Source organism: Aethalodelphis obliquidens, unplaced genomic scaffold, assembly GCF_003676395.1.
Source record: "Aethalodelphis obliquidens isolate GAN/ISIS:26980383/991018 unplaced genomic scaffold, ASM367639v1 scaffold2, whole genome shotgun sequence".
Classification (NCBI taxonomy): Eukaryota; Metazoa; Chordata; class Mammalia; order Artiodactyla; family Delphinidae; genus Aethalodelphis; species Aethalodelphis obliquidens.
Window position 1 is genome coordinate 69,248,026 of NW_020837946.1, and position 27,424 is coordinate 69,275,449.

Genomic DNA, 27,424 nt, shown 5'->3' on the forward strand with positions numbered 1-27,424 from the left:
CTAGATGAGACTCTGACACTTTGTATCCACTCAGATATTTGTGGAATGGGTGAAATAAATAGGAGGGTGTGGGGATGAGTGAATGAAGAAAAAAAGGAAGGAGTGAAGGAACCTACAGGGCATCCTGGAGGAAGGGAGGAAGAAGCCACACCTGACCTTTTCCCTTTTCCCAAAAATCCTCTTTGCAGGACTGAAAGATGAAAGGCCCTGTGGAGTAGTGGTTAAGAACATGGACTCTGAATTCAGGCTCCACGACTTCCTAGCTGCCTGGACTTGGCCAAGTGACTTAACCTCCTGTGCCTAGGCTTCCTCCCTGTAAAATAAACACATAAATGCTTAGAGCAGCTCCTGGGAAAAAGTTAAGTTCCACATAAGTGTTAGTGTTATTATTTTTGGCATCTTGATGGGAAGGTAAGCCTGCAAGACAAGCCAGAAATCCCCTGCGGAGAATGAATCCAGACACAGCCTCTAAGTGCCACCCACAAGTGATCAATCACTTTTTCTCTCTCTTGGCCTTCTAGAAGCTTTAAACACCCCAGAACTCCCCAGCATATCATTCACTGGCAAAGGACTGAGGCCTGGGTTTTAGCTTCAGCTGCCAGCAGTGAGCTGTGTGTTTGCAGAACCCCGTGCCCTCTCTGGGCTAGGTCCCCTTGCCTGCTCACGCGAGGTTGCGGGAACTGAGAGCAGAGGTCCCTTTCAGTTAAGGCCGACCATGGTCTCCCGCCGGGCGGCAGCAGGTCTGCAGCCTCAGGGCTCGGCATCGGATGCCAGGCGCTGGCTAGACGCTGCTCGGGCGGTCACACCCCTCCTGCGCGCCCAGCACACATCCCGTGCCCGGCGCGCCCGTAGGGAGGTGCCTCTCGGGCGTCCCCCGGCCGGGACGCCACTGCCGGGGCCCGGCGCGCCTTCGCTCGCAGCCTGCCCGCGGCCCTTTATACCCAGCCGGACCGGCGCTCACTAATGTTTAACTCGGGGTTCAAACTTGGGAGCGCCGAGTGACTGCGCGCCCGGAGCTGCGGAGCCGCACGCGCGTCCGGGAGGCTCGCCTGACTTCTGCCTGCGCTCCCGCTCCGAAAGCTTAGCTCTGAGGAGACGCCGACCATGAAGGTGAGTGAGTAGCTGGCCTCCCCCCACCCACCCGTCCCAACAGCCCCAGGGGCGAGTTGTAGGTGCCTTTTCACCAAACTCTCCCCAGATTGCCCCCAAAGCTTCCGGGTCGAAACCAGGGGCTCTCATTAGGCGGAAGCTTCAGGGCCACGCTCTGACAGGTGAAGGGACGCCCCAGGGCTCTCGCCTGGCTCTCGGGCCCGCGGGCTTTCTGCTAGAACCCAGGCACCGAGCCTTGGAGAACCTGGAGGGCCACCCGCAAATCGCACGCCTGAACCCTCACTTGGCTTCTGAGTTGTAGGCCTAGAGAAGCAAACAATTAAAGTGTCCAGAGGCCAAAAGTTCAAGGGAGACAGCTCTTGCAAGCTCCGACTCGCGCGTTCCAAACCCTCCCATCCCGCGGTGCCTCTCTCCCAGTGCGCGCCCGTCGGCAAACCCCGCTGCCTCGGGTGCAGCCCAGGCCCCGACCCTCTTACCCAGACCGGGGCCAAGCGGCTGGCTCTAACTGGACGTGATCTGCCCGGCTTGCAGACACCGTGGAAGGTGCTCCTGGGACTGCTGGGGATCGCTGCGCTCGTCACCGTCATCACCGTGCCTCTGGTTCTGCTGAACAAAGGCAGTAAGTTTAAAACATTTGAAAAAGATAAGACAGTTGGAGACCGGGATCAGGTTCTATTTTACCACACCAAGGAGACCTAGGGATTTTGCTGGGGACTGGGTGGGATCGGTGTGCCAGGTCGTCGCTGAGGCTTTGCTGGCGTGGTCGCCGCTAGATTCGCTTCGTTGGTCTCCAGTGTTTAGGCTACGAGAACCTTGCACCTGCCACGTCTTGTGTATGGCAAATACATACTTCCTGAAAATAGAGGGAAGTTTTAAGATTTCTTTATGTTAAATTTGAATTTAGTACCTTTTGAATGTAAATTAAAAAAAAAAAAAAAAAAACTTTCGTGGTTGTGATTTTCAAAGGAAAAAAGGCAGTGTTCAAAAATCCCAAACAGCAGTAAGGATGTCATAAGGGGAGGGAAAAAAAATAAGAAAGCAAGTCCCCAAATACAGTTTTGAGAAAAGATAGTGCTTGGGGAGCCCAGGGGGTTTTCCTTCAGGGATGATGGAAATCCATCAGTTGGAGAGTTGGGATGCCGGAAAATAACTATTTGACCACTTATAGAAGTAAGTATTTCAGAGTTAAATCATAAAGCTGGTATCCATGGTAATATTCAGAGGAGGTGGGATCAATGATGTTTGGTGGATTCTTTCATTTAAATCCACCTTGGTTCCTTTTAGCTTGCCTCACTGTTCCAGTTTAGTCCTAGCTCTTAATATAAAACATTCATATAATGAAATACACACTATTGGATGCAAACAAGTGAGAATAACTAGTTTGGGTCTCCACTGGCCCTACTTTCCTTTTAAGTAGCAACTTTCATGTAAGTATTCACATTCTAGTCAACCAACTGAGGTATGTTCTCTGATGGTCTAGTCAACCAGGAAATGTGTAGACAGTGCTTATATACTGAGGGGTCTTATCTAGATTTCAGGTGACCATTCAGAATTAGTTTGTAGAACCATCAAAAATCATGTTTGGCCGGCAATTTCAGGGCCAGGGCAAAGGTGCCAGAGGTTAAATAACTGAGTGTGTTGACCTATTGATAATGATTTTCAGTTACTTAAGACAGCCATGGTTACCGCCAGTTTAGACTATTAAATGGCAGGCATCTGTCCACTCTTTTGACTCTTTGTTGTGAATTGTTAAAATATAACTGCTTTCATAAAGTGGTACTTTGTATATTTAAACAACCACACACACAAAGCCTTCCTGTGGAAAAAGGACGGGTCACCCATACAATCAGTAAATATTCACATGACCTACATTATGTTCCAGGAACTGTGCTAGTTGCTGCAAATCCAAAGATTAAATTTTATAAATAAAGAGAGCCCCGACCTCAGGAAGTTTATAATCTAGTGGGAAACAGATACACAAACAAATCAAAGTAACCTGGATAATCCATTCATCTCTAATATATTGCTGAGGCATCCTTGGAAGAAAGGGTAAAAGTGTAATTATCAGAACTTCCCTTCGGAAAGTTGAAAGGAACACTAAACTTGGATAAATAAGCCACTGAAGATGGCAATGTAATTGGTTAGGGGCCTGGGTCATCTATCTGCCTTCCGTGGGGTTTGGTTAAGTTAACTACAGGGATTTAGTTTGGCTGGGTGGGGCATACAGACTTGGGAGGGGTTATCTTACCATTTCCCTTAAACCATACTTAGCCTCTTCTCCAAATGAAATTTGAACAAAGATTTCAAGGACATTCTCTTGACAGGGACTTCCAGAGAGGTTCACATGTCTAGGTCTAACTATTACTATGATTCAGTGAGAAAATTTAGGGAGGCTTAAGCAAACTTTCTCAGGGGTTAAAAGGATCACTTCTGGGAAAGTGTGGGAAGACTTCTCACAAGAGATTTTTTTTGTGTGTGGGGAGGCCTGAAAAGTTAGTATCAGTTCCTGGAGATAAGTTTTTCCAGAAAACGTGAATGAATTATGAGTCATCATAGAGACACAAGATCACATCCTCTATCTGGGAACATAAGAGGACTCCTAGCAAGAGAGAAGTGTGAGCAGCAGGGCTTTAACCTGTAGATGATGGATAACTCTAGCATGCCTGAACTGTGGGGCATGACAGTGGGAAGGTGGGCTGACATGGGGCAAGGCTGGAGAGGAAGCAAGGGAAGTATCCCAGGAGACTGATGGCACAGAGCAGCATTTGGAAGCTATAGACTTCCGTAATTGGAAACATAGGGAGTAAGGGGGTAGGGTGGCTAAGAAGGCCTCTTGGAATACTGGGTGGAGATGTGGTTTCACTGTGTGTTTTATTTACACTTACACAATAAGTTATTTCTCTTCTTGCATTTCTTAATAGGAATGTATGTATATTTGAGGAGAAAAGGGAAATTATCTTGCTTCAACTCCAGCCTTATCATAAGGAACAAAGATAAAAGCTTAGGAATGCAGTATTTTTGCTAAATCAGCAATACCATTCCTGGGCTGTGCCACAATGAGGGACAGTCTTTTTACAAAGGATCCAGAGCCATCACCCAAGAAGTGTCCTTCATATTGTCGATCTAGGTTTTCAAGTCAATCAAAACCAGAAAGGAAGAGAGGAAGGGAGGTGGGAGGAAATATAAATGGAAAGGAAAGGAAAGGGGGGGGAAGAAGAGAAAGAAGGAAGGAGGAAAGGAAGAAAGATTTTGATAGAACAACAAAACAAAGTCTTAGATTGTGTGGAAAGCAAAGAAATAAAGAGCTAAGAAAAAAAGAGGAAGAAATGAGCAAACCCAGGTTCATCCCTTGAGAGGTTGGTTTAAAGGTTAAGTGTTTCCGTATGAAAAGCTGACTTTAGCAGGACTCTGGACACACCCGGAGTAGAGAGAGAGAGACCGAGACAGAGAGAGATGGAGGTGTAAGCTTAATACTGTTAATGAATTGTTTTAGAATAAAAACTCCTCGAGGTCAGGAATTATGCATTTCACAAAGCAAAATTAAAAGTTCATCTCCTTCTGTATATATGATAAAGGATCGTATTTTGTTTTAAATCCCTCAAGTATCCTAGTAGAGAAGGATATTGCGTATTTGGACATTCAGTTTCTCAGAGAATCAGCAATAAAATGTATAAAAATAATTTACTCACATTGGAATTGTAGAAATCTTCTTGGCCTAGAGGCAATAAAACCTTCTCAGTCAGCATTTGTGATCCCTTTAATTCCCTCTTTACATCATATTATAGGCTGAGTTTTTTGTTTGTTTGTTTGTTTTTTGTGGTTCGCGGGCCTCTCACCGCTGTGGCCTCTCCCGTTGCAGAGCACAGGCTCCGGACGCGCACGCTCAGCGGCCATGGCTCACGGGCCCAGCCGCTCTGCGGCATGTGGGATCTTCCCAGGCCGGGGCACGAACCCGTGTCCCCTGTATCGGCAGGCAGACTCTCAACCACTGCGCCACCAGGGAAGCCCTAGGCAGAGTTTTTAAAATAACTGTCAAATAGTTTCATTATTGAGTTTTGTCATTTGTCAAGAGAGTTTTCTTATTGGGTTTTGTTATGGGACAGAGACATATCTGTTCTTCTTGTGTTCTTTCCACTGCTGTAGCAGTAAATTTCCTCAATACCTTCTTTCAGCACATAGGAAATTTGACTGCTTAGCCATCCACCAGTAATAAAAGAAAACCCAAATGTGAAGGAGACAGGAATAATCAGAGAAAGAAAAGATAACATCTATGAAGTTTGCCTGAGGAAGTCCAGGATCTATTCCAGGTTTAAAAGCACAGAAATGAGCCTGAATGAAAGCTTTGTATATTTCAGAGGCCAGGTTCTAAACAGAGAGCCCTGTAAAAGCTCGAGTTGACTCCAGCTCGCTCAGTTATCAAGCTTTGCCGAGTGCTCCTGAGGTCAGTGGGTTGATCTTTTTCAGGCCAGCTATTTTGGCTTTTGGTGTCCCAGCTATAGCATATCCTTAAATTTCTCTATCTTAGGCATCTTGCCTCTCATCTTAAAAGCGATCAGAGAGAAAAAGGGAAGACTCTTTGCCCAACTGATGCTTAGAGAAAAATGACATCAAGAGACTGGCTAGAGCTGGATCAGTGTACTTGAAATTTTAAGACTTAACAAAGTGCTGAGCCTAAGGAATGTAACTGTAAGTACCTGCAGGACCCCCTTCCTTGAGGAAGAGAAGGCACAAAGATGTAATAATAACCAACACGGATTCACTCTGTGCCAGGTATTGGGCTGAGGGCTTTCAATACACTTCTCCTTTGATCCTTATAGCAACCCTTTGAGAGAGGTTATTGTCTCCACTTTTACAGAAGATTTACAGAAACCTTGAGAGGGTGCTTTAGTTATTTATTACTGCATAATGAATTGTTCTCAGACTTAAAACAACAAATATGTGTTATCTCACAGTCTCTATGGGTCAGGAATCTGTCAGAGCCTTAGCTGGCTGTTTCTGGCTGAAGGTCCCTCATGCTGCTTCAGTCAAGATATCATCTGAAGGCTTGACTAGGGCTGGGGGATCTCCTTCCAAGCTCTCTCACGTGGCTGTTAGCCAGAGGCCTCAGTCCCCCGTAAAGGATGGGTTTTTCCAAAGGGTGCCAGGGCAGCTGTCTTCCCTTAGAATGAAGGATATAAGACAGCAACTGAGTAGGGAGCCTCAGAGCTTTTTTGACCTAGCCTCAGAGGTGATGTGCTATCACTTCTGCCGTATTCTATTGGTCACACAAAGCAACCCTGATACAAAGTGAGAGGGCGTTACACAAGGGCATGAATATTGGGGTGGAGATCATTGGGGCCATCTTGGAGGCTGGCTACCAAAGTTAAGGAACTTGCTCAAAGTTTCACAGAGTTGGCGTTTCACGCTAAGGCACCGTGCCTCTAGAGCTGGTACTTTGTGATCAGGTATAAAGTTAATGTGGCCATATTAGCATAAATGTTACAACTTCCTATTTATATGCCTATATTTAATTTCATGACTGCTAATCCCTGGGTGCCAGTGTTCTGGGAAAAAGTGCCTGCTGCTGCCTCTATTCCTACACAGAGCTGTAGAGGAGCAACAACTTCCAGCCCAGGACTGACATCCCACTCTTTTGACTGGTCTTATTAAGTGTTTTCAGTGGCAGTAGCAGATGCAGATTGAGTACTTGCACTGGATTACACTTGTTTTGTTTCCAGTGTATACCGTGTTATTTCATCTGATCCTCACAAAACAATCCACGTCAGAGGAGGTATTAATTTCCTGACTTGTTACCCTTAAGAAACTGAGGTATAAAAGTTTAGTGCTTTGTGAGGAAGTACTAGAACTTGGGAATTCAAATCTTGTAACTTCTAGCCTTCCCTGAGTCTGCTGGTTTCCATGAATAACTGTTTTAGAGAAATGTTTTGGTGGAAACTTTTGTAACTTAAAGATTAATCAGGCTTCCCTGGTGGCGCAGTGGTTGAGAATCTGCCTGCTAATGCAGGGAACATGGGTTTGAGCCCTGGTCTGGAAGGATCCCACATGCCGCGGAGCCACTAGGCCTGTGAGCCACAACTACTGAGCCTGCGTGTCTGGAGCCTGTGCTCCTCAACAAGAGAGGCTGCGATAGTGAGAGGCCCGCGCACCGCGATGAAGAGTGGCCCCCGCTTGCCACAACTAGAGAAAGCCCTCTCGCAGAAACGAAGACCCAACACAGCAAAAATAAATAAATTAATTAATAAACTCCTACCCCCAACATCTTATAAAAAAAAAAAAGGAACCTATTAAAAAAAAGATTAATCACTGCTTTATGGCTTGATGCTAACCCTTGCATTATTGTAAATCAATTATCTTGTAAATATTTTCACCTTTAGTCTTCACAGGTCCATTATGACTTCCCCAAAAGGGCGTGTCTCTCAGAGAGCAAACTGAAACCACAAAATTAGCACTTCTGTGTTAGCTGTTTTAGTTTTGCAGTTTTGTATGGTACTTCAAAATTATAACTTCCTAGGAGATTTCTTCAAACTTAATGATAAACCATTTGCTTTCGTTAACTGTCCACATTAATGAGCACATTTCTTCATTATTTGGTCCACTGGGGAAGCAAGTAGACCCATGAGCTTAGGTCACGTGTTTCAGCATCTAAGGCCCAGGAAGCCAAGGTAATTTAAGGCAGAGCCAAAGCCAGCAGGGACTTTGTTCCCAGCAACCTGAGGGCCAAGGTGGCTTAGGATGTGCAACAGAGAAAGAAGGGCAAGGGGGGTGAATATTAAGTGGGTAACACCACCCACCCCTTCCCTGACTTAACTGTGGGTCCCGCCCAGCTGGCTGGGTGGCCCCTGCATCCTTAACACCGTCTCTGTGGGGCTGGGACCCCATCTTCTTATTCTCCTCAGTTGTTTTAAAGCCAGACCTGCTCAGGTCCATGAATATCATGGATGGCTCCCATTTCCCTATTATTTTCCTTTATTCTTTTATTCCAGGCAGGAAACTCTTGTTGTATGAGATTTAAAGCCTTTGAAGGGCTAAGGCCAGAGGCGATATTTGTGAACTTTCCTGTGTGTACTGAATGCTTACTGCATGGCAGCTGTTGTTGCAGGTACAAGGGATGAGGCTCTGAACAGTAGAGGCAAAGAGCCTGCTCCCATGGGCCTTTACAGTCATGGGGCGGGCAGATAGTAGGCAAGCTGAGTACTGTCTGAGTACTTTCAGACAGTGATACAGGCTAGGACAAAAATAAAGTGTGGTCAAGAGGATGGAGGGACACAAGAGGGAGTTTCTCTGTTTCAAGCATGAGTGTGGCATGATCTTGTTTCTCTTTCTAAAATGCCTCTGACTCTGGTATAGATAATGGTGGAGGGTGGGAAGTGGATTATCCAGGTGAGAGATGATGCCAGCTTGGACAGGGTGTTAGCACGGGAAGGAGCAGAGATAAGGATGACTCCTTGAACAGTCGGCTGGCTAGCCCAAGTGGAGACATTTTTCTTGCCCTCATGGCTCTATCCTTCCCAGAAGAGCTAATCTGCAGTGGTCCCTCCAGTTCCCTCATCGTACTGGATACACTTCCTCTTTCCAAGGCAGGTCTCGGGGAGGACCTTCTACATCATGCACCCAGCATGTCAGCAGAAGGTAATTCTCTAATTCAGCAAATATTTATTGAACATTTTCTACGTTAGGCACTTTGTTGGTCCCTGGAAATATAAAAATAATACACATGGCCCTTGTCCTCAAATAATTCTTAATCTTAAAGGAAACATAAACATGAACTATAATAAAAAGAGCTAAGTGTCCTTCTAGTAAATGATCAAAGTGCTGTGGAAGCTGTAAAGAGAACATGATAAATGCTGCCCAGGGAAGTTCATATATGGAAACCAACCAAGCTTAAAGGGTTAATAATTAACGGGCCTGAATACAACCTTTCCGACAGCCCCGACCCCCGATTCTGTATGCAGTTTACGTCAGAGAGAATACTTTTGGCTGCACGTAACAGAATACCTGGCCCAAAGTTGTTTAAACTATAGACTCTTATTGTTAACATCCGTAATTGGAAGTGCAGAGGTAGGGCAGTTCTAGAGTTTGTTAACGCAGTGGTCCCACAGCTTCCTCCAGCGCCCAGAGTCTCTGCGTCTTTCAGCTCTGCTGGTCTCACACTGTTACTTTCGTTCTCAAGCTTGTCCTCTCGGGTCGAGCATGACTGCTGCTGCAATGCCTCATTTGTCACACAGCCATTTCACAAGGCAGGGAGGATGCTGTTCCTCATTCATAGTCTGTTCTGTCAGGGAGGAAAACTACTTCCACAAGTTCCCTGGCCCAAGGCAGGCTTTCCCTCGTGTCTCCTTGGCCAGATCTGGGTCATTTGTCTATTCTAAACCCATCTCTGGCAAGGGGAAAGGATTACCAAGCTTGGACTAGATTAACCAAGACTCACCTTTCTGGGACCAGGAGGGAGCTCCTTCCTCAGCCCTTGGAAGGGGAAAGGGAATTACCTAAGTTGAACTGGAGATTCTAAAAGGAAGAGATGGGAGGTCTATGCAAGTGTATCAGATAGTTTATGATTGCTCATTTTTCATTACATTGGAAAAATTTAATTTACTAACAAAAGAAAATAGATGTCAAGCCAGCTCTGATCTCCAAAGAATCCAATCATATAACTCTCTCTCTCTCTTCTCACTTTCCTTCCTAACCAAATGAGTTTATTGTAAAGCAGGGTGTTTTGACGCTGCCTTTTTGGTCCTGAAGGCATTTTGAGCCCAGCACTTGCTTTCTGTTGTTATCCAAAATGATTGAGAATAGGGAAGAATTGAGTTTGCAACATTTAAGATACAAATCTGAGAAAATGGAGGGGGTCAGAAACATCTGAGGGAAACTACTCTCAATTTTCTCATATAAACTGTTGTATTTTATCCAGTTCATAATGGGAAAATGTGGCAGAAACAGTTAACATAAAACAAAACAGTCAACGTAAAGAAGTTTAAAAATACATGGTAAAAGTTAGACCTGTAAAAATTGACCCAGGAAAGTAGCATTTGAAATAATCTACATGGTAATCATTTCATTAAGATTAAAATGGTTTGACTGGACTGAAAAGAAAATCCTGAACTCCACAAAAATCAAGCAGCCCCTTCGTACTAGCTGGTGATCCCCACGCCCCGACCCCTACCCCGTGCTCCCCCGCTGCTCCCTCGCGTACTCATGTGTCTCCTCTCCCCAGACCTCCAGCACCTCCCCACGGTCATTCTCAGCTTACAGCCAACCTTGCTTTCTATTTTAAGGAGAAAACTAAGGCTATTAGGAGAGAAGGTCCTCAATTCCCACCAGCCCCCTCTCAGCACCTGCCCAAGGCCAAACCCTTCTTTGTACACTGACCTCATCCTCTTTCACTTACTAAGAGGTGTGGCTGCAGCTATTTCCTCTGCCCACTGCACTGTCATTTCCCCCTCTCTATATAAATAAGCTGTAAATCTCTCACATCCTGAAAGAAAGGGAGGGAGGGAAGGAGGGAGGGAGGGAAGGAGGGAGGGAGGGAAGGAGGGAGAGAGGAAGATCCTCTCTGTACCCCACATACCTGCCCACCTCCCAGTCCCTTGCCCTGCTCCCTTTACCAAAAAACTCCTGGAAGAGTTTTCTATTTTCTTTGTCTGCTGTTCCTCTCCCGCTCCCTCTTAAACTCACTGGCATGAGGTTTATCCTCACCCGTCACTAAAATGTTTGGCTCTGCTCGCGTCAAAGTCCCTAACCTCTGTGTTGCTGAGTCCAGGGCTCAGTTCTCCCTCTGAGTCTCCCATTCCCTGTCAGTTGATCATGCTTCTTCTCCCCTCCTCTGTGTTTCCACTCTCTCCTAGATTTTTCCTTCTGCACCTCCACATGCTCCCTCCCATTCTCTGTAGGGGCTCCTACTCCTGTCTGACTTCTATTTTTAACATCTTTATTGGAGTATAGTTGCTTTACAATGGTGTGTTAGTTTCTGCTTTATAACAAAGTGAATCAGCTATACATATACATATATCCCCATATCTCCTCCCTCTTGCATCTCCCTCCCACCCCTCTAGGGGGTCACAAAGCACTGACCTGATCTCCCTGTGCTATGCAGTTGCTTCCCACTAGCTATCTATTTTACATTTGGTAGTGTATATATGTCCATGCCACTCTCTTACTTCGTCCCAGCTTACCCTTCCCCCTTCCCGTGTCATGTCTGACTTCTGACCTTGGACTCCAAGGCTTCATCCTAGAACCTCTTCCTTCTTTCCCCCAGGTGATCTCATCTACTCCCATGGCCTTAAACACCATCTATAACCTGACAACAACACCCAAATTTATATCTCCAGACCAGACCTCTTTCCTGAACTCTATATGCATACGTGCAACTATTAAGTGGACATCTCCATTTTGATGCTATTAGCATCTCAAAGTAACATCTCCCAAAACTTTTTAATCCCCTCAAACTTATTCCTCCCTTAATACATCTGGTCTCAGCAAATAGCAATTCATTTGTTTTTCAGTTACTGAGGCCAAAATGCATGCAGTTCTCAACTCCTCTCCCTTGTTCACACTCAACATCCAATCGGTCAGCAAATCCTATCACTTCTACCTTCATGTTCTTTCAGAATTTGGCCGTATCTCAGCACCTCCACTACTACCACCCTAGTCCAAGACGCCATCACCTTTCACCTGCATTATTGCAAAATCTCCCTATTTCTCTTCTTACTCCCTGCAGTGTATTCTCAATACAGCTGGCAAGATAACTGTGATAGACAGAATTCTAAACTGATTCCCCAGATTTCCTCCCTGCCCCGTGTGCTAATCTCTACCTAATCTCTGAGATTGTGGATATAATGGATTTTATCCTGGTGGTTAGGTGACATTATATGATGGCATAATCAGCTTTAAGAAAGGAAGATGACCTGGGTGAGCCTGATCTAATCACATGAGCCCTTAAAAAGCAGAGTTTCTCTAGCACTTAACCGTGACACTTAACCTCCTAACATAAGGCATTATTTATTTACTGTTTGCTCCTATGTCTCCCCCCCATTAGAATGTAAGCTTCATGAGGGCAAGAATTTTTTATGTTTTGTTCACTCATATCTCTAGTGCTCAGAACATTGAAGAACAGAGTGGGTGCTTTCCTAGAGCTGTCGTAACAAATACCATACACTGAGTGGCTTAAAACAACAAAAATTTATTCTTCCACAGTTATGAAGCCCAGAAGTCCAAAATCAAGGTGTCGTCAGGGCCACGCTCCCTCTGAAGGCTCCAGGAAAGAATCCTTCTTTGCTTCCTCCAGCTTCTGGTGGTTACTGGCAACCACCTTGACTTGTAGCTTTATGACTCCAATTTCTCCTTTCATTGTCACATAGCCTTCTTCCCCTTCTGTCTCCACATGGTCCTCTTCATTTTCCAAGTCAGCAAAAGCATATCTTTGCATGACCTTCTTATAAGGACGCTCCCTAATCCCGTACGACCTCATCTTAACTAATTACATCTACAAAACCCCTATTTCCAAATAAGGTCACTTTCTGAGGTTCCCAGTGGACATGAATTTTGGGGGGTGGGGAAACTATTCAACCCAGTACAGCTTGACAAACATTTGGTGAATTAAAGAAATTATCTTAGAGCTCATGTAAAAACATATTTTTGATGAACATTTTTTAATGTTACTTTAATTCTGATTAAAATTCTTATATTCCTAACTATGGGGTCAAGTCATCCACTACTAGATCACGCATACTTATTTGTAGAGTATAGTGCCAGCAGCTGTTTGATAAAATAAATTCATCCTTTCAGCTTACTTACAGACCAGTGGAGACATGACTGTTCAGATTAAATATTTACCTAATGATAGAAGATTACTTGATTAATTGGCAAACTATATGGTATAGAAAATAAGCATTGAAGAAGATGTTGTTGTAGCAAAGTGTAGTGTACGGAGTGAGGGGTAGTTCCAGAGGCATGAGGAGGGACCATGAAAAACTGAAGGCCACAGATGCGGATTGTTTATTTGAGAAGTAGGCTGATAAATACAAGAAGAGAAATGGGAAGATGGCTGCCGGAGCCCACAGGGTCAGTAAGTATTTATTTGATATGGGTACACCCTGTGCATGCTTATGGACGAAATGAAGATACTGAGAAGAGATGGAGATGGAGGGAGAAGAGATGAAACAGAGCCCCTAAGAAATCAAGAGGGCCAGGATCTGAGGCCCGGGGCAGGTCCGCTTCTGCCACCGAGTGCTGAGGGAAGGGTTAGAGAGTGGAGGAAGGGACAGACAGGAGTGGAAAGCAGAGTAACAAACAAGCCCCTGTGGTGGCTCTAAAGGAGGAATCGCTGAATCTTTTCATCGGACAAGTTCCCACTCTTTTGAAAATGTGTACTGCAGGGCCTGAGTTATTCAAGATTTTATGTTTAAGATCTAGGAAACATGAAAAAAAAAAAGGTGTGGGGGGAGAAAAGAAACCTATTATAAAGCTTGCATGGCTACTTTTTATGAGTGTAGGGAAAAGATGATGAGAGTTACCAGTTGTACCATGGAAGAGAGGAGGAGGGGAGTACAACCTTCTTTCTCAGAAAGTGTCACAGAGTTGCCATCCTTAATAACACTCCAGAGAGAAAATTCTAGGGTTTTCAGAAAGAATTGATGCCCCTCTGACTTCGGAACACTAGAACAAATTATGTTCTAATGTAACCTACCAACTGTCCCAGGTCCAAATGATACTACCAAGCTGCCTGTTTAGATTATTTGCCAAGATTGAATCCAGACACTTCCAGAAAGTCTAATCCATCTATGCTAACTCACAAAAACTGCCAACAAGCATTTACCATGTACCTCACTCTGCTGCATACTTAGGTTGTTCAGAGCAGTGGTTATAACCGCAGGCTTCAGAACCCTATGGCCTAGGGCTTACTAGTCATGAGACTTGAGTCTGGTTACTATCTGCATCTCAGTTTCCTTACCTGTAAAATTGGGATGAAAATAAGTTAATAAGTGTACAATGCCTAGAATAGCCCAGCACATTGGAAGGTCTCTATAAGTATCTGTCATGACTACTTTTTATATATTTTTAATTAAAAAACATTTTGTTAACAGTCCCAGAGACAGGCATTATAATAATACTTGTTTCACACTCCTGAAAGTTCTGCTGGGTGAATGCTGGAAAGGGCAATTTCTATGGCAGTTTTGTTTTCCAGTGATCGTTTTCCTCACCTCCTGGCAGACAAACAGTTGTCACAGAGAGTAGCCTTGTTGATAATGCCTGTAAATCTTTCTGGAAAGTTCTTCAGTGACTTGGTATTAGAGCTTTCAGCTTCCCCAAATGCTGATGTTCTCTAATCAGTTTTCTCTCCAAACTAATCATTTCTAGCTTTCACTGTGACCTCCCAGTGATGTCTCACGACAACTACTGCTGCTCAAAACCAGCCCTTTGCTAAAATAGTTGCTTGTTTCACGGGCCTGTGGGTCATTTATTTATACAGTTAAGACGTTTCCACCTTTCCGCTGTTTCTCATCCCGTTGGATTACACTGGCTTAATGTCAGTGGACACAGTGGGGTGTAAAAGCCTTGTCAATAGTAATTATGGCCCCTGTTACCCAGTCCTGATTATTCCCAGAAGAGTCCTAACGAGGGGTGAGGGAGTAACTATAATCAGAATAAAAAAATAGAGCAGGGCTTCCCTGGTGGCGCAGTGGTTGAAAGTCCGCCTGCCGATGCAGGGGACGCGGGTTCGTGCCCCGGTCCGGGAAGATCCCACATGCCGCGGAGCGGCTGGGCCCGTGAGCCATGGCCGCTGAGCCTGCGCGTCTGGAGCCTGTGCTCCGCAACGGGAGAGGCCACAACAGTGAGAGGCCCGTGTACCGGAAAAAAAAAAAAATAGGGCAATTTCCATTTCAAAAAGGAATAAAGCCATCCTGATGCCCTGTTTAGTGCTGGCTTCCTATATGCGCTGAACCTCCTGGCTCTTCACTGGGGTGAGGGCAGGGTGAACTGGATTTAGTTCAGGCAGTCCCTTTGGCCTTGCATTTCTTCACCAGTGGCCGTAGACATCTTCATCTTGACCTGAAGTTTGAGACATGAATATTCTGCCCACTTTCACTTCTCTGCCGTATATCTTGGAATCTTATGTTGATATTCATATTGTTTCAAGGCAGTTAGAATTTCAGTCTCAGCATCTGTCTTTCAAACTGGTCTTGGGAGCTTTTTGTTTTCGTGTTGCTGACCATTCTGAGGAATGTCTAGATGGGGTCGTCAAGCTACAGTCAGGGCTGGCTGCTTAATTTTGTAAATTAAGTTTTATTCGGAATACAGCCTTTTCTATTCATTTAGATGTTGTCTGTGGCTGTTTTCAGGCTACAATGGCCGACTTTAGGAGTTGCAAAGCTAAAATATTTACCATCTGGCCCTATAAGAAAAAGTTTGCCAACCCCAGGTCTAGATATTGTTATCTTACGGCCGAAAGAGACCTTCTTATTTTACAGGTAAGTTGTGTAAATCCTCACAGAGACGTGATGAACATTGAAATCGCACTAGATGTTTCAGCAGAGAAATTTGATATAAAAATTGATTACACAAATTAAAGAGCAAAAGAAAAAAATATGAGGTAAGTGAGAGACAGGAGCTGTAGGAAGAAGCTATCTCTAGGGCTTGGGAAAAAGGAGAAGAGGGACATAGAAGTTCTGGGCTCTAAGCTCCAAGATGTGTGAGGCATGCAACTGAGAGGCAGGATGCAACAGGTTCAGGTATAAAAAGAAAAGCAGGAGGCTGGGACAGGTGCTCCCTCGGGGCACCTGCTGACAGGACAGCAAGATAAAGGGAGTCCCTCCTCCTGTCCTACTGACTACACTCCTCTGTGTTTCCCTATCGGCAGGACCTAACAGGAAGCCTACAGAGGAAGGGGTCTGGGAAACACAGCTGTAGACCCCCTTCCCAGCACTACTGAGCAAAGGATAGAAGTGTGTGTTTGAGCTGATAGACAACAGGTAAATTACGGTCACAGGCGTAGAGAAGTGAGCATGCCTGGTGACAGCGAGTGGAAGGCTGGAGCCTGAGGCTCCTGTCCTCACTCTATTTAGACCCAGCTGGCCCAGTGCACTGCTTTCCTACTTACCAGTCTCTTGGAGTTCACGACGCTCACATCTAGAGCTGTGTTCCCGTGTTTGTGCTCTCCTGTTTATGTTGTCTGGCTTTTATCTTTTCATCTGACAAATATTTATACCTTCTACAGCCAGGCACCATCTAGGCCGTGCTGAGATAACTAGCAAACAAAACGTAACAAAACACAATCCTCCTGGAGCTCACAGACAGTCCAGAGAGGCAGATGATAAACAAGTAAAAACTAGAGTACGTTAGACGGCATCACTGCTGAGGAAAAAAAATGTCAAGCCGGGAAGGGCGATACAAAGAGAATTTCTTAACCATGGGGTTGTAAATGTTAGTCCAGGAAAGGAAGGTGACATTTAAAGAAAGACCTAAAGGAGGTAGGGAACAAGCTTTGGGCACATCGGAGGGGAAGAATATTCCAGGCAGAGGGTGTAGCAAATTCAAAGTCTCTGAGGCAGAAGTGGGCCCAGTGTGTCTGAGGAAGAGCGGGGAGGCCAGAGCAGATGGAGTGGAGGGAAAAGAGGAGAAGGAGGGCGGAGTCACGACACAGACAACCCCTCGTTGTTTCCTTTTTTCCAAATGTTTGCTGTTCCGGAAAATGTGCATGGTACCAGTTGGTTGGCCTTTCAGAGTAGACCTTTGAAAATATAGCGATTACATCCCTAACAAAAGTTTGGTCATCTGACACTCTGATCTTTGAGTAAATGCTTAGAGCACACAGCCCCAGGTTCAAGGGCTCCAGCTCAATGGCAATGCATTTATCAGATGCACTTGATGTCCCTGAGATGTTTCTCTTATTGAGAAGGGAAATCTGGTGATAGTGATTATATTTTAATGTCTCCTGTGTATAGTAATCAGAGAAGTATCACTTTTCACAATTCCTCCAATTCCTCTCAAGTCCAACATGTTCCCTCCATGTGAACGCTGTGGATGGTATTAAACTTGTCGAAGGAGGAAGTGATGCTCGTCAGTACTTAGCAAATGATTCAATTGTACTTATCCTAGATGCTTTCTCAACGTGATGCTCTTATGCTTTCTTGTTAGGATCGTTTGGGATTTGAACACAGTGAAAGTTAATTAGCTATTATTTTATTGCAGTGAAATTCCTCATCTCAGCAGCACTGCTAGGTACTCCAAGGGAGAGACTCTTTCATCTTTGTATCCTGATTGCCTAGCACATGCTTGGAACAAAATAATAATAAATAGTTTGACCTATCTGGAGGGCTTCCTACATTTTAAATCCTGAGCTAAGAACTTTGCATACATTATCTCATTTCATCATGGCAGATCCCTAGGGGCTAGATAGTGCTATTATTATCATTTTATAGATTACAAAGTTGAGGTTTTGAAAGATTCAGTAACTTTCCTAAGGCTCCCGTGCAAGAATTAGGCCTGGGTTCAAATTCAGGCTCTCTGATTTCAAAGCCACCAGGGACCCAACCCCTTATTGGTATTTGTTGAATCATCGGTGATGGGTAGCAGCCCGCGTGTGCTGCTGGAGGATAAAGGATGTGAGCAGCTTTCCAGTCAATTTCTTCTTCTGCCTTCTTGATTTCTCTTCCTCTGTCCCAATGTCAAGGCTGCTATTTTGCTAGAGCAAATTGTAAAGTAACACTCATTTTATTTCCTTAGCATCAATATAAAATATTAACTGATTAGCATATGGAACACAAGAACTCTATAACCAGATCTCTATTCCCCATGTTTAACAACTTTATGAGTTTATGAGCTATAAACAGCACTTCTCCTTTTAGTTGCATTTCATTAGCCATTTATTTCTCCAAACAGTTTCTCTTTCTGAGGTAGAAATATTTTATATCACAGTTTCATACAGACCAAAAAAGGTTATTATTAATGAATATAAAAAAATTCAAAATATCCTGTAATCATAAAATAACCATCGGTTAAAACAAGACTATTCTGTGGAACGACACCACTCTCTTACTTAGAATTCTGGAATTCCTTTTATTCAGAAAAGAGTTTGATCCTACAACCAGGGCTCATTAAGATACCATACACTTTGATGAGAAATTATTGTTAAGTTGAACCATTTTAAAAGCTGTTATTCTGCCATTTTTGATTGATAAAAATGGCATTTTCATAGGGTTCAACCTAATAGTTGGTGTCAGCAAAACAGTAAAGTATAAAGCTGTTAACCGTTTTTTGATTTTTAAATTCAAGGAGACATGAATCTAGGAGTTTCTGTGGAAACTGATGGGTAACATATGATTAGCTGCTCTGCTTGGCTAGCATAATGCTTTAAACTGATAAGTCAAATAAACGATATGTCCCAGGCCCACCAGGAAGACCACACTAGCAGCCCAAGACCTTCATCTGTTGTTGCACGGGTGCCCTGTCAGGGAGCAATCAGACAAGGAAAGGGAAATATGGGCGTGTCCTCTGGTGTTTGACAGAATAGGTTGTAACTTGGCAGTAAACTATGAACTTGCTAAAGGTCAAAACCTGGACTTGGCACTCACGTCTCACAGAACTCGCTTATCTAGATGTTTCGAAAGCATCTTCCAGTTTGCGCTGCTTTTCAAATGACAAGGCAAAAAACAAGGAACATTTGTTGCTCTGCTTGTTCCAGTTTTGCAGTGGTGTTTGGGGTCTGGGGAGCCAGGATAGGGAACCCGGCTTGAAGGTCGTTGTAAAGGAGCTGAGAGAGGGTAACACAAGCCAAGGGTGGCCCGGGCCTTGCACCCATGTCCTGGGCCATAGCAAGAACACGGCCTGGCATCAGTATGGATATCTGAACATCAGCAGATGGATCGAAATCACGCTGAGCCCATTATGAGCAGAAGGGAGTCTGAATCTGGCAGAGATGATGGGTTTAGAAAGGCTGAGGCCTGATGAGAGGATGAGCCCAGTGACATCTGAGGCGAAGAGGCAGGAGAAGTAAGTGCCCAGCAAGGAAGAGCGGCATGCAGGGCAGCAGGTGACCTCACAGGGGATTTTTGTCTCCGTTATTTTATTATTCCAGATTGAAGTGTGTTGTCCTTTAAAACCTGGGCAAATACCCTCATGTGAGATAACACTGTATCTGATCTATATTGTAGGTATGCAGTTCATTCTCACAAAATCAAGAGTCAGTGATAGACACTTTATGTTGATATGTCTGTCTTGTTATAGATATGTATGTCTTAGTATGTGTGGATGCTGTTATAAAGACAGCAGAGACTGGGTGACTTAAACAACAAACATTTATTTCTCACGGTTCTGGAAGCTAGAAGTCTAAGATCAAGATGCCAGCAGATTCGGTGTTTAGTGTCTGGTGAGGACCCGTTTCCTGTGTCCTCACATAGCAGAAGTGGGGAGAGAGCTTTCTGGAGTCACTTTCTAAAGGAAACTAAACCCACTCATGAGGATTAGTACTCATGATCGAATTACCTACCAAGGGCTCCCCCTCCTAATACCATCATATGGCGGTTACGATTTCAACATGTGAATTTTGAGGGGACACAGACATTCAGTTGGTTGTAATATATGCGTGTGTGTATAAATTGATCTATTTCTATTTACAGATCTATCTAAACATCTACATCAGCAGATAATATTAGGATTGTGAATGTCTCTTACCACTGATACCTTGATTTGTACTAATTTGGGGATGTGTTTTATGTTCATTTTAGACTAATAGCTCTTGATAGCAGGGTATTTATCCTCAACAATGATACTCGCTTTATAACTATTTTTATATAATAGGATGATTGGATGAATACAAACAACTGAGGGTGTTTAATGAACAAATCCAGATTTGTAATTTTGTAGTCCAACATGAGTGTCAAATATTATTTTCTGTAGCACAAGGCTTTACTTCTTATTTAAAGGTTAAACTCAAGGACTGGCTTTACTCACTTGCTATATTTTTGCTAACAAACACAAATATCTTATTAACTTTCAGGGGAGAAATGCAGGATTGAATTGAAAAACAAAAGTTTTTAAAAGAATATTTTACTTAACAAACTAGGCTTAAACAAAATCAATAAAATAATAAAATAAAGGGTAGCAACTTTATCTATCGAAGCTGAAGGTTTTATAGGCAGAAACAAAACTATGTTATCAGATCAAATCCAAAGAAATAAAACCTTAAGAACACTTTTTTTTTTTTTGCGGTGCGCGGGCCTCTCACTGGTGTGGCCTCTCCCGTTGCAGAGCACAGGCTCCGGACGCGCACGCTCAGCGGCCATGGCTCACGGGCCCAGCCGCTCCGCGGCACGTGGGATCCTCCCGGATCGGGGCACGAACCCGCGTCCCCTGCATCGGCAGGCAGACTCTCAACCACTGCGCCACCAGGGAAACCCAAGAACACTTTTTGAAAGAGCATTTCCTGTACGAGATCTACTTCTCCACAGGCTGTAAAAAATTAACACGAGAAGATACTGCTGGCTTTGAAATCCCTGAAAAGAGCTGCAGTTATAGGAATGTTATGGTAGTGGCTGATCTTGTGAGTGTATGTTTACACGTACGTGGAAAATGTAGAGAGTTTGGAAAAAGACTTTAAGGTATTTGTCATCAGTGGAGGCTCTGGGATTGAGGAAGAGGAATCACACTGGCTTGACTGTGCTTATAAGATGATGCCCTACTCCAATCAACAGAAACTTTTTTTCTGTGTGTCTTTTATGCCATACAACTGTGCTAGATGCTAAGGTTGATGAAAAACGAAAACAAAAACCCCAAACCAATGAACAAAAACCCAAAGCCCTGTCTTCAAAAGAATACATGGCCCAGCTGAGTAGATTACACAGGCAGGCATGGAAAAATAGTTATCAACACAAGTTAGTAAGTGACAGGAGCCCAATGAGTAGCATGGGGGCAAAAGTCAGAGGCCGAATGGAAAAATAGTTATCAACACAAGTTAGTAAGTGACAGGAGCCCAATGAGTAGCATGGGGGCAAAAGTCAGAGGCCGAATTGAGGTCTTCATGACAGAGGTGGGAAATGGAGGAGGGAGGCTTGTGACAGATGGGGAAGCAGTTGAGGACATGCCAGGAAGTGGCTTAGGACAAGGAGTAGAGTCAGACAAGCCTAAGAAGATCTGCTGGGTTCAGTAGGCAGATCAGTGCGACTAGGTTAGAAGGTTCTTGCAGGGAGAGAGTGACAATAAGCCTGGAAAGGTCTCACATCAGACTGTGGGGCTGCAACTGCCAGGCTAAGCAGTCTGAATCTCCCTGTAGACCGTGGGGACTCATTGGAAGCTTTTGAGGAAGAGATCACCAGAATGAAAGTGGCATTTTAGAAAGATCGTTCCGGTGATGGTGCAGGGCAGGAATTGGATTGGGAGAACCTGATGGCAGGGATATCTGGAGAAGAGATTTCGTAGGAAGAGTCAATAGGGTTGACTGGTTGTAGGGGATGGTAAAAAAGAGGGAGACATCAAAATGATCTTCAGCCTTTGAATTGGCGTCTTCAGTAACAGAATATAAAACCACACAAATTTCCTGTGGAAATCTAGTTTTGGAAGGAAGACAATTATTTTAGACAGGGTCTGTATAGGGTTAGAGTGGGGCAAGTCAACTAAGAAGCACTGGAAATGTAAGCGTGGGTGCGGTAGGCTAAGGTAGTGAGAGCAGATATTGTCATTCATCTAAATGGTAAGTATGCCTGAAGCCCTGGCACTCACATTCTCTGGAGTTCCCTGGAAGGAAAACTGTAGAGAGAGAGGAGGAGAAAGCTGAAGACTAATATCAAAGCATTTCTGCCTTACAGGTCAGTGGAGAAAAATAGAGTCAAAGTAGGAGATGGAAAAATAATGGTCAGAGAGTTAGGAGGAGGACTGAGGCTGTCACAGAATCCAAGGGAAAGGTTTCATGTAAACTTTAATCAAATTCAAGGAAAAATGATGATAGAAACGAAGACCTCTGAACTGGGTGATCAGTATATCTTAAAGGTCTTTGCAGAGCAAGAGGGCTTCGAAGTGGACCTCAGGCCCTCCGAAAGGATAATCTAGCCTCGTGCCATCCACTACATGATTGCATTGACTCGGAAGGTGCCCATTCAAATTGAGATATACTGTAATCATCAATTACATATCAGATTTTAAAGACAGTATGAAAAGAAATAATGTGAAAGATCTATTAATAACATATAAAAACCGATTACACACTGAAATGATAAAATATTTGATATACTGGCTAAATAAAATATGCAATTAGAATTAATTTCACCTTAAAAATTTTTAAATATGGCTACTAGAAAGTGTACTCACACTATATTTCCCTTGGACATTGTTGATCTAGACCTTCGAAATGAAGCTCACTAATGTAGCACCGTGAAAAACACACTCTCGCAAACACTTTAACAGCTAAATGCATTTTTACCCTTTTTCTCAGTCCGAACTCTTTCAAAATGTGTTTTGCATTTTGTCAGTGTATTTCTGTATTTTGTGACTAGTGTATATTGTAGATATCCTTTTTTTTTATTTTTTTTTTTATGTGAAACAGGTTATCCCGACTTACTGAACATTTGGCTCTTTTTTCCCACCAGCAGGTGATGCTATAGCTGATAGTCGCAGAACCTACACTCTAACCGATTATTTAAAAAATACTTTTAGAGTGAAGTTCTACACCTTGCGATGGATTTCAGGTAAGGATTTTTGGCGGAGAGGGGGCTGATTTTTATGGTTATTTTCATTCTGGTTAGGTTGTGGGGCACTTTTATGGCACTGAGAAAATATTCTTATTTTTTTTTAACCGTATGGGAAAGTATTTTTTTTCTACCTAAGGGTGGAAAGGGGGATAAGACAGAAAGAAACTTGAGTATTTCTTTGATATGTACTACAAAAAGTTAAATGTAAATTGAGCCCTTTACAATAATGATGGAAAAATGAAGGCATACTAGTGTAATATTCATCAGTTCATGTTTTTCCAACTTAGAAATGCCTTTTTAGTACTTGTGTGAATTTGTCTTAAATTTTTATTGCATGGTTTTTTAGCTTATGAAGATGTTTAAAAGCAACTTGAAATACTGATCTGGCCGTTTTCTCTCTTTAGATCATGAATATCTCTACAAACAAGAAAATAATATCTTGCTATTCAATGCTGAATATGGAAACAGCTCCATGTTCTTGGAGAACAGTACACTTGTATGTTTAATCACATAATTAATTCATGCTTTAAGGGAATTCTGGGGATTTTCTTTTTCATAACCTTTCAAATCATGAGTACTATCGTTTCTCATCCTGTTGGACTCTCTCTGCAGCATATGGCAAAGTGGATCTTTCTCTTCTTCTTGGAATGCTCCCTGCCTTGGCTACTTTTTAGTCTCCTTTGACGATTCCTCCTCCTCTGCTCATACTCTTACGTGTAAGTGCTCCGCAGGGCCGTGTCTTCACTGCTACCCTCCCTCCTCACTTTGCATGCTCTCCTTCAGCGAATCCCATGCACTTCCACAGCACAGGTGCTTCTCAAATACATGCCTGTAATACTAACCTCCTCCCAAGATCTAGACCTCTGTTTCCAACAGCTTGCCGGTTCTGGCACATGGATGGCCTGCAGTCATTTTAAACTCAGTGTCCCAAGCTAAACTAGTTATTTCCCCTTCCCTCTCCTAGCAAACGGAAGGCATACTAGTCCTCTTCCTGAGTTCCCAATCTAGGTAAATAGCGCCCTCTTCAAAGTCACTTAAGCTAGAAACCTCAGAATCCTTGATTCCTCTGGCATTCCCCTTATTTAGCTACTCAACAAAACCTATCAGTCCTCCCTTGCAACGTCAAGTGTCTCTCGGATTTCCATTTCCACGGTATAGTCCTGGTTCGAAGCCTTGATTAATCTCTCCGTTCTGTAAATCAGACCACGGTATTGCCCAAGTCCAGGGCTACTGTAACCCCTCCCCTCTCATCTCATCTCAGCCACTGGGTCACCAGAGCATCTTTGTAAAAGCCAGATAAGATTCTATCACATCCATGTGCAAAAAGTAGTTCAGGGCTTCCCTGGTGGCGCAGTGGTTGAGAGTTCGCCTGCCAATGCAGGGGACGCGGGTTCGTGCCCCGGTCCGGGAGGATCCCACATGCCGCGGAGCGGCTGGGCCCGTGAGCCATGGCCGCTGAGCCTGCACGTCCGGAGCCTGTGCTTTGCAACGGGAGACGCCACAATAGTGAGAGGCCCGCGTACTGCCAAAAAAAAAAAAAGTAGTTCATAGGTCTATTTCTTATATCTAGGCCTTGGCTATTTTTCTAATTTTATGTCTTCTCTTTGTCTGACACACCCTATACTGTATTCAGGTTACAACTAACCTTTAGGCAGTCTCTAAATATGCATGCCCTTTCTGCATCTGGGTTTTTACTCCTGCTGTTTCCCCTCCTGAGGAAGTTCTCTCTCTGTTCCTGATCCCCACCCACATAGCCATCTCTCCTTCATTAAAATAAATCCTTCCCTCCCTGATTCTCTAACCCTGATCACCACCCACCTTGCCTCACGGTCATTTGTGTGAGGGAGTGTGCCCCCTCTTCTAGACCGGAACCTCTCAAGCTACCAGCCACAAGTCTAGAACCGTACCCTCTACACAGTAAGTACTCAATAACGGCAGTTAAATGGAATTGTTCAATTGTTCTATTTTCTACTTGATTGACAGGATGAATTTGGATTTTCTATGAATGATTATTCAGTATCTCCTGATAGACAATATGTTCTCTTCGAACACAACTATGTGAAGGTAAAAGAAATGCTTTTTTACTGTGACATTTAAAGAATCCTATGAGTATGTTATTTTATAACTGATTTCAAGTCTGTGACTATTTAGGATTGATACCTAAGTAAAACAGTAGGCGCTAAAAACTCATTAATTTGGTATCAGAAGGAGAAATGGTCATTCTCATTCATAAAAGATAAGTCTAACGAATGTTTTAAAAGAAACTCATTTTCAGGGTTTTCAAATACTAAAAAGCTAAAGTAATATTATACATAGATACTAAAAACATAAGTTAATAAAATAGAACTTATAATTTAAAAGTATGTGTACATGTCTGACTTGTACATCCAGTAATAGAACTCTTTATTTCCTTTGTCTCAGTTCGACATATATTAAAACTCTCAAGCATTTGCTTTAAAAACAGTTAAACTTCTCATCCTCTAGAAGAGACTCTGCACGGTCCACCTCCCAGCCCCCAGGTCCCACCATATACAAACCGTTCCAAAGGGGCAGCCTCGGCACCGGTCACCAGTGCCCTGCAGGGAGCGCTCAGCTTCCTCCAGTTGCCCAGCCCAACATCAAATTCTCACACATTGGGGAAAGGTTACAGCCTAATCACACATCCTTCTCATGTTTAGGGTGGCTGCCGATCGCCAGTGACTTTCACTGCAGCTTTTTGATTATTCATGGATTTGACAACGGTTGTTGTGTATAGGCAGTTTTGAGACATACCGGAAAGATTAAAAACCTGTAGAGAGATTCTGCTTGAAAACAAAATACAAAGCTGGGGATCCCTACCTCTGCCTTTTTTCTCTAGAATAAATAGTAAATACTGAGTGACCTTATCCCACACACCAGCGCTCCTGTATTCAGGCCATGCCGACCAGCCCGTACTCCGTTTCCCATTTTGGGATGGTAACTCCCGCTCGTAATATTTGCCCTGATTCATTGTGCTGGGCTCCATTTCCTGGACATGAAGCCTTGCTGACTATATTCTGCTAAACCAATCCACCAGGAAGGAATCAGAAGCCTAAACCAACTTTAACACATCTGTTCCCAGTTAATGAATTAGTGTTTGTTTAATTCAGTGGTTCTTATTGCTGTCTACGGATTAAAATCATTTAAGGAGCTTTTAAAAATTCCTAGTGTCCAGGTCCAATCCCCAGATCAATAAATTGAAGTCTCTGGGGTGAAGCTGTCATCAGTTTTCTTTTTTTGTTTTTGTTTTTTTAATACGTAGAGTATTTTAATGAGCAGCCAGGGTTGAGAACCACAGATTAACAATTTCCCAAGTTAAAGACAAACATATAAAGACTATGAGGTTAAGGTAGAAACAGCAAGGTAAATACCAGCTCAATTTGCTATTTAGCCAAGTTCAACAAGTGCCATATTGTGTGTACTAACGGATGTATTTCACTGGTAGACCTTAGCTGGACAACCATCATTGGTAATTTGTATCTGTTGTATCACGGGAGTTTTCATGTGCGTTTAACTGCTTCTGCTGTTTTCATTCTGTCCCCTTCATCCTGCCACTCTGCCTTTCTGAACCCACCTCGCACCTCCCTCTCTGCACTCACCAAGCTTGGCCAGTGCTTCCCACCCCTGCCTGCTCCTTAGGATCAATCACCTGGGGAAGTTTTTTTTTAAATACAGATGCCTAGGGGCTTCCCTGGTGGCGCAGCCGTTGAGAGTCCTCCTGCCGATGCAGGGGACGCGGGTTCGTGCCCCGGTCCGGGAAGATTCTACATGCCGCGGAGCGGCTGGGCCCGTGAGCCATGGCCGCTGAGCCTGCGCGTCCGGAGCCTGTGTTCCGCAACGGGAGAGGCCGCAACAGTGACAGGCCCGCGTACCGCAAAAAAATATAAATAAATAATAAAATACAGATGCCTACAGCCTACTGCACACCAACTAACTCAGCATAGCTATGGATGGGGTCCAGGCGTGGGTAGTGTTAAGGACTCCCAAGTGATTCAGTGATCCAAAGTTAAGAACCTTTAAGTGCAAAGCTCTTCATATTTCTCAAGCATCACTTTCATTCCCATCTAAGGGCCAAAGCACTTGCTATTGCTTCATCCTGGCACCTTCTTCCCCTGCTCATCATATGCTCTCCCTTTTTAGTAATTCAGGTCCAGGCTTTGTTGATGCTACTCTGTCCCCCCCAACATTCACTCTCTATCACATTAGCTTACTTTCTTCATACGTTTTATTGCCGAGCATTAAATCAAAAGATTACTGAAATAGAGAACTCTATATTCTATTTTACTTCCCGGAGTATCCAGCAGAATTTTCTATACAGCGTAAATGTGTTGACTAATCAACTCTCAAGACACACATCAAGAACAAAGAAAAGTCTACTTTTATTCAATTTCCCTGGAGGTCTACTGCCAGTGCTCTTTAGATCCTACTGCATGGTTTCTCCATGACTGAGCTAGTGCATTCAGAAAGATCAATTCTTAATTTTAAGGTGTAGCTACAAAAAAAGGTAAGTGAGTCAGTGAACAAAACCAAATAATTTTTTAAAAATTAATTAATTAAAAAAAAAGAAAACATAAATAAGTAAGGACCATACAGCCTAGTATGGATGTTCTCATAGCATCTTG

General features: G+C 43.6%; 1 protein-coding gene across 6 annotated transcripts in view; it reads left to right on the forward strand.

Moving 5' to 3' along the window:
- The first annotated feature begins 808 nt into the window (after positions 1-808).
- The window catches only part of DPP4 (dipeptidyl peptidase 4), a 77,191-nt gene continuing 50,575 nt past the window's right edge, over positions 809-27,424 (forward strand). For 2 of the 6 annotated variants that reach the window (XM_027129826.1, XM_027129868.1), the window contains exons 1-5: positions 816-1,110; positions 1,528-1,729; positions 22,683-22,781; positions 23,189-23,280; positions 24,768-24,848. In XM_027129826.1, the coding sequence (XP_026985627.1) occupies positions 1,105-1,110; positions 1,528-1,729; positions 22,683-22,781; positions 23,189-23,280; positions 24,768-24,848 (480 nt within the window). In that variant the 5' untranslated portion in view covers positions 816-1,104. Of the gene's footprint in view, positions 1,111-1,527; positions 1,730-22,682; positions 22,782-23,188; positions 23,281-24,767; positions 24,849-27,424 lie in introns of all 6 variants that reach the window. The other 4 variants (XM_027129857.1, XM_027129837.1, XM_027129846.1 and 1 more) reach the window with 4 other exon arrangements.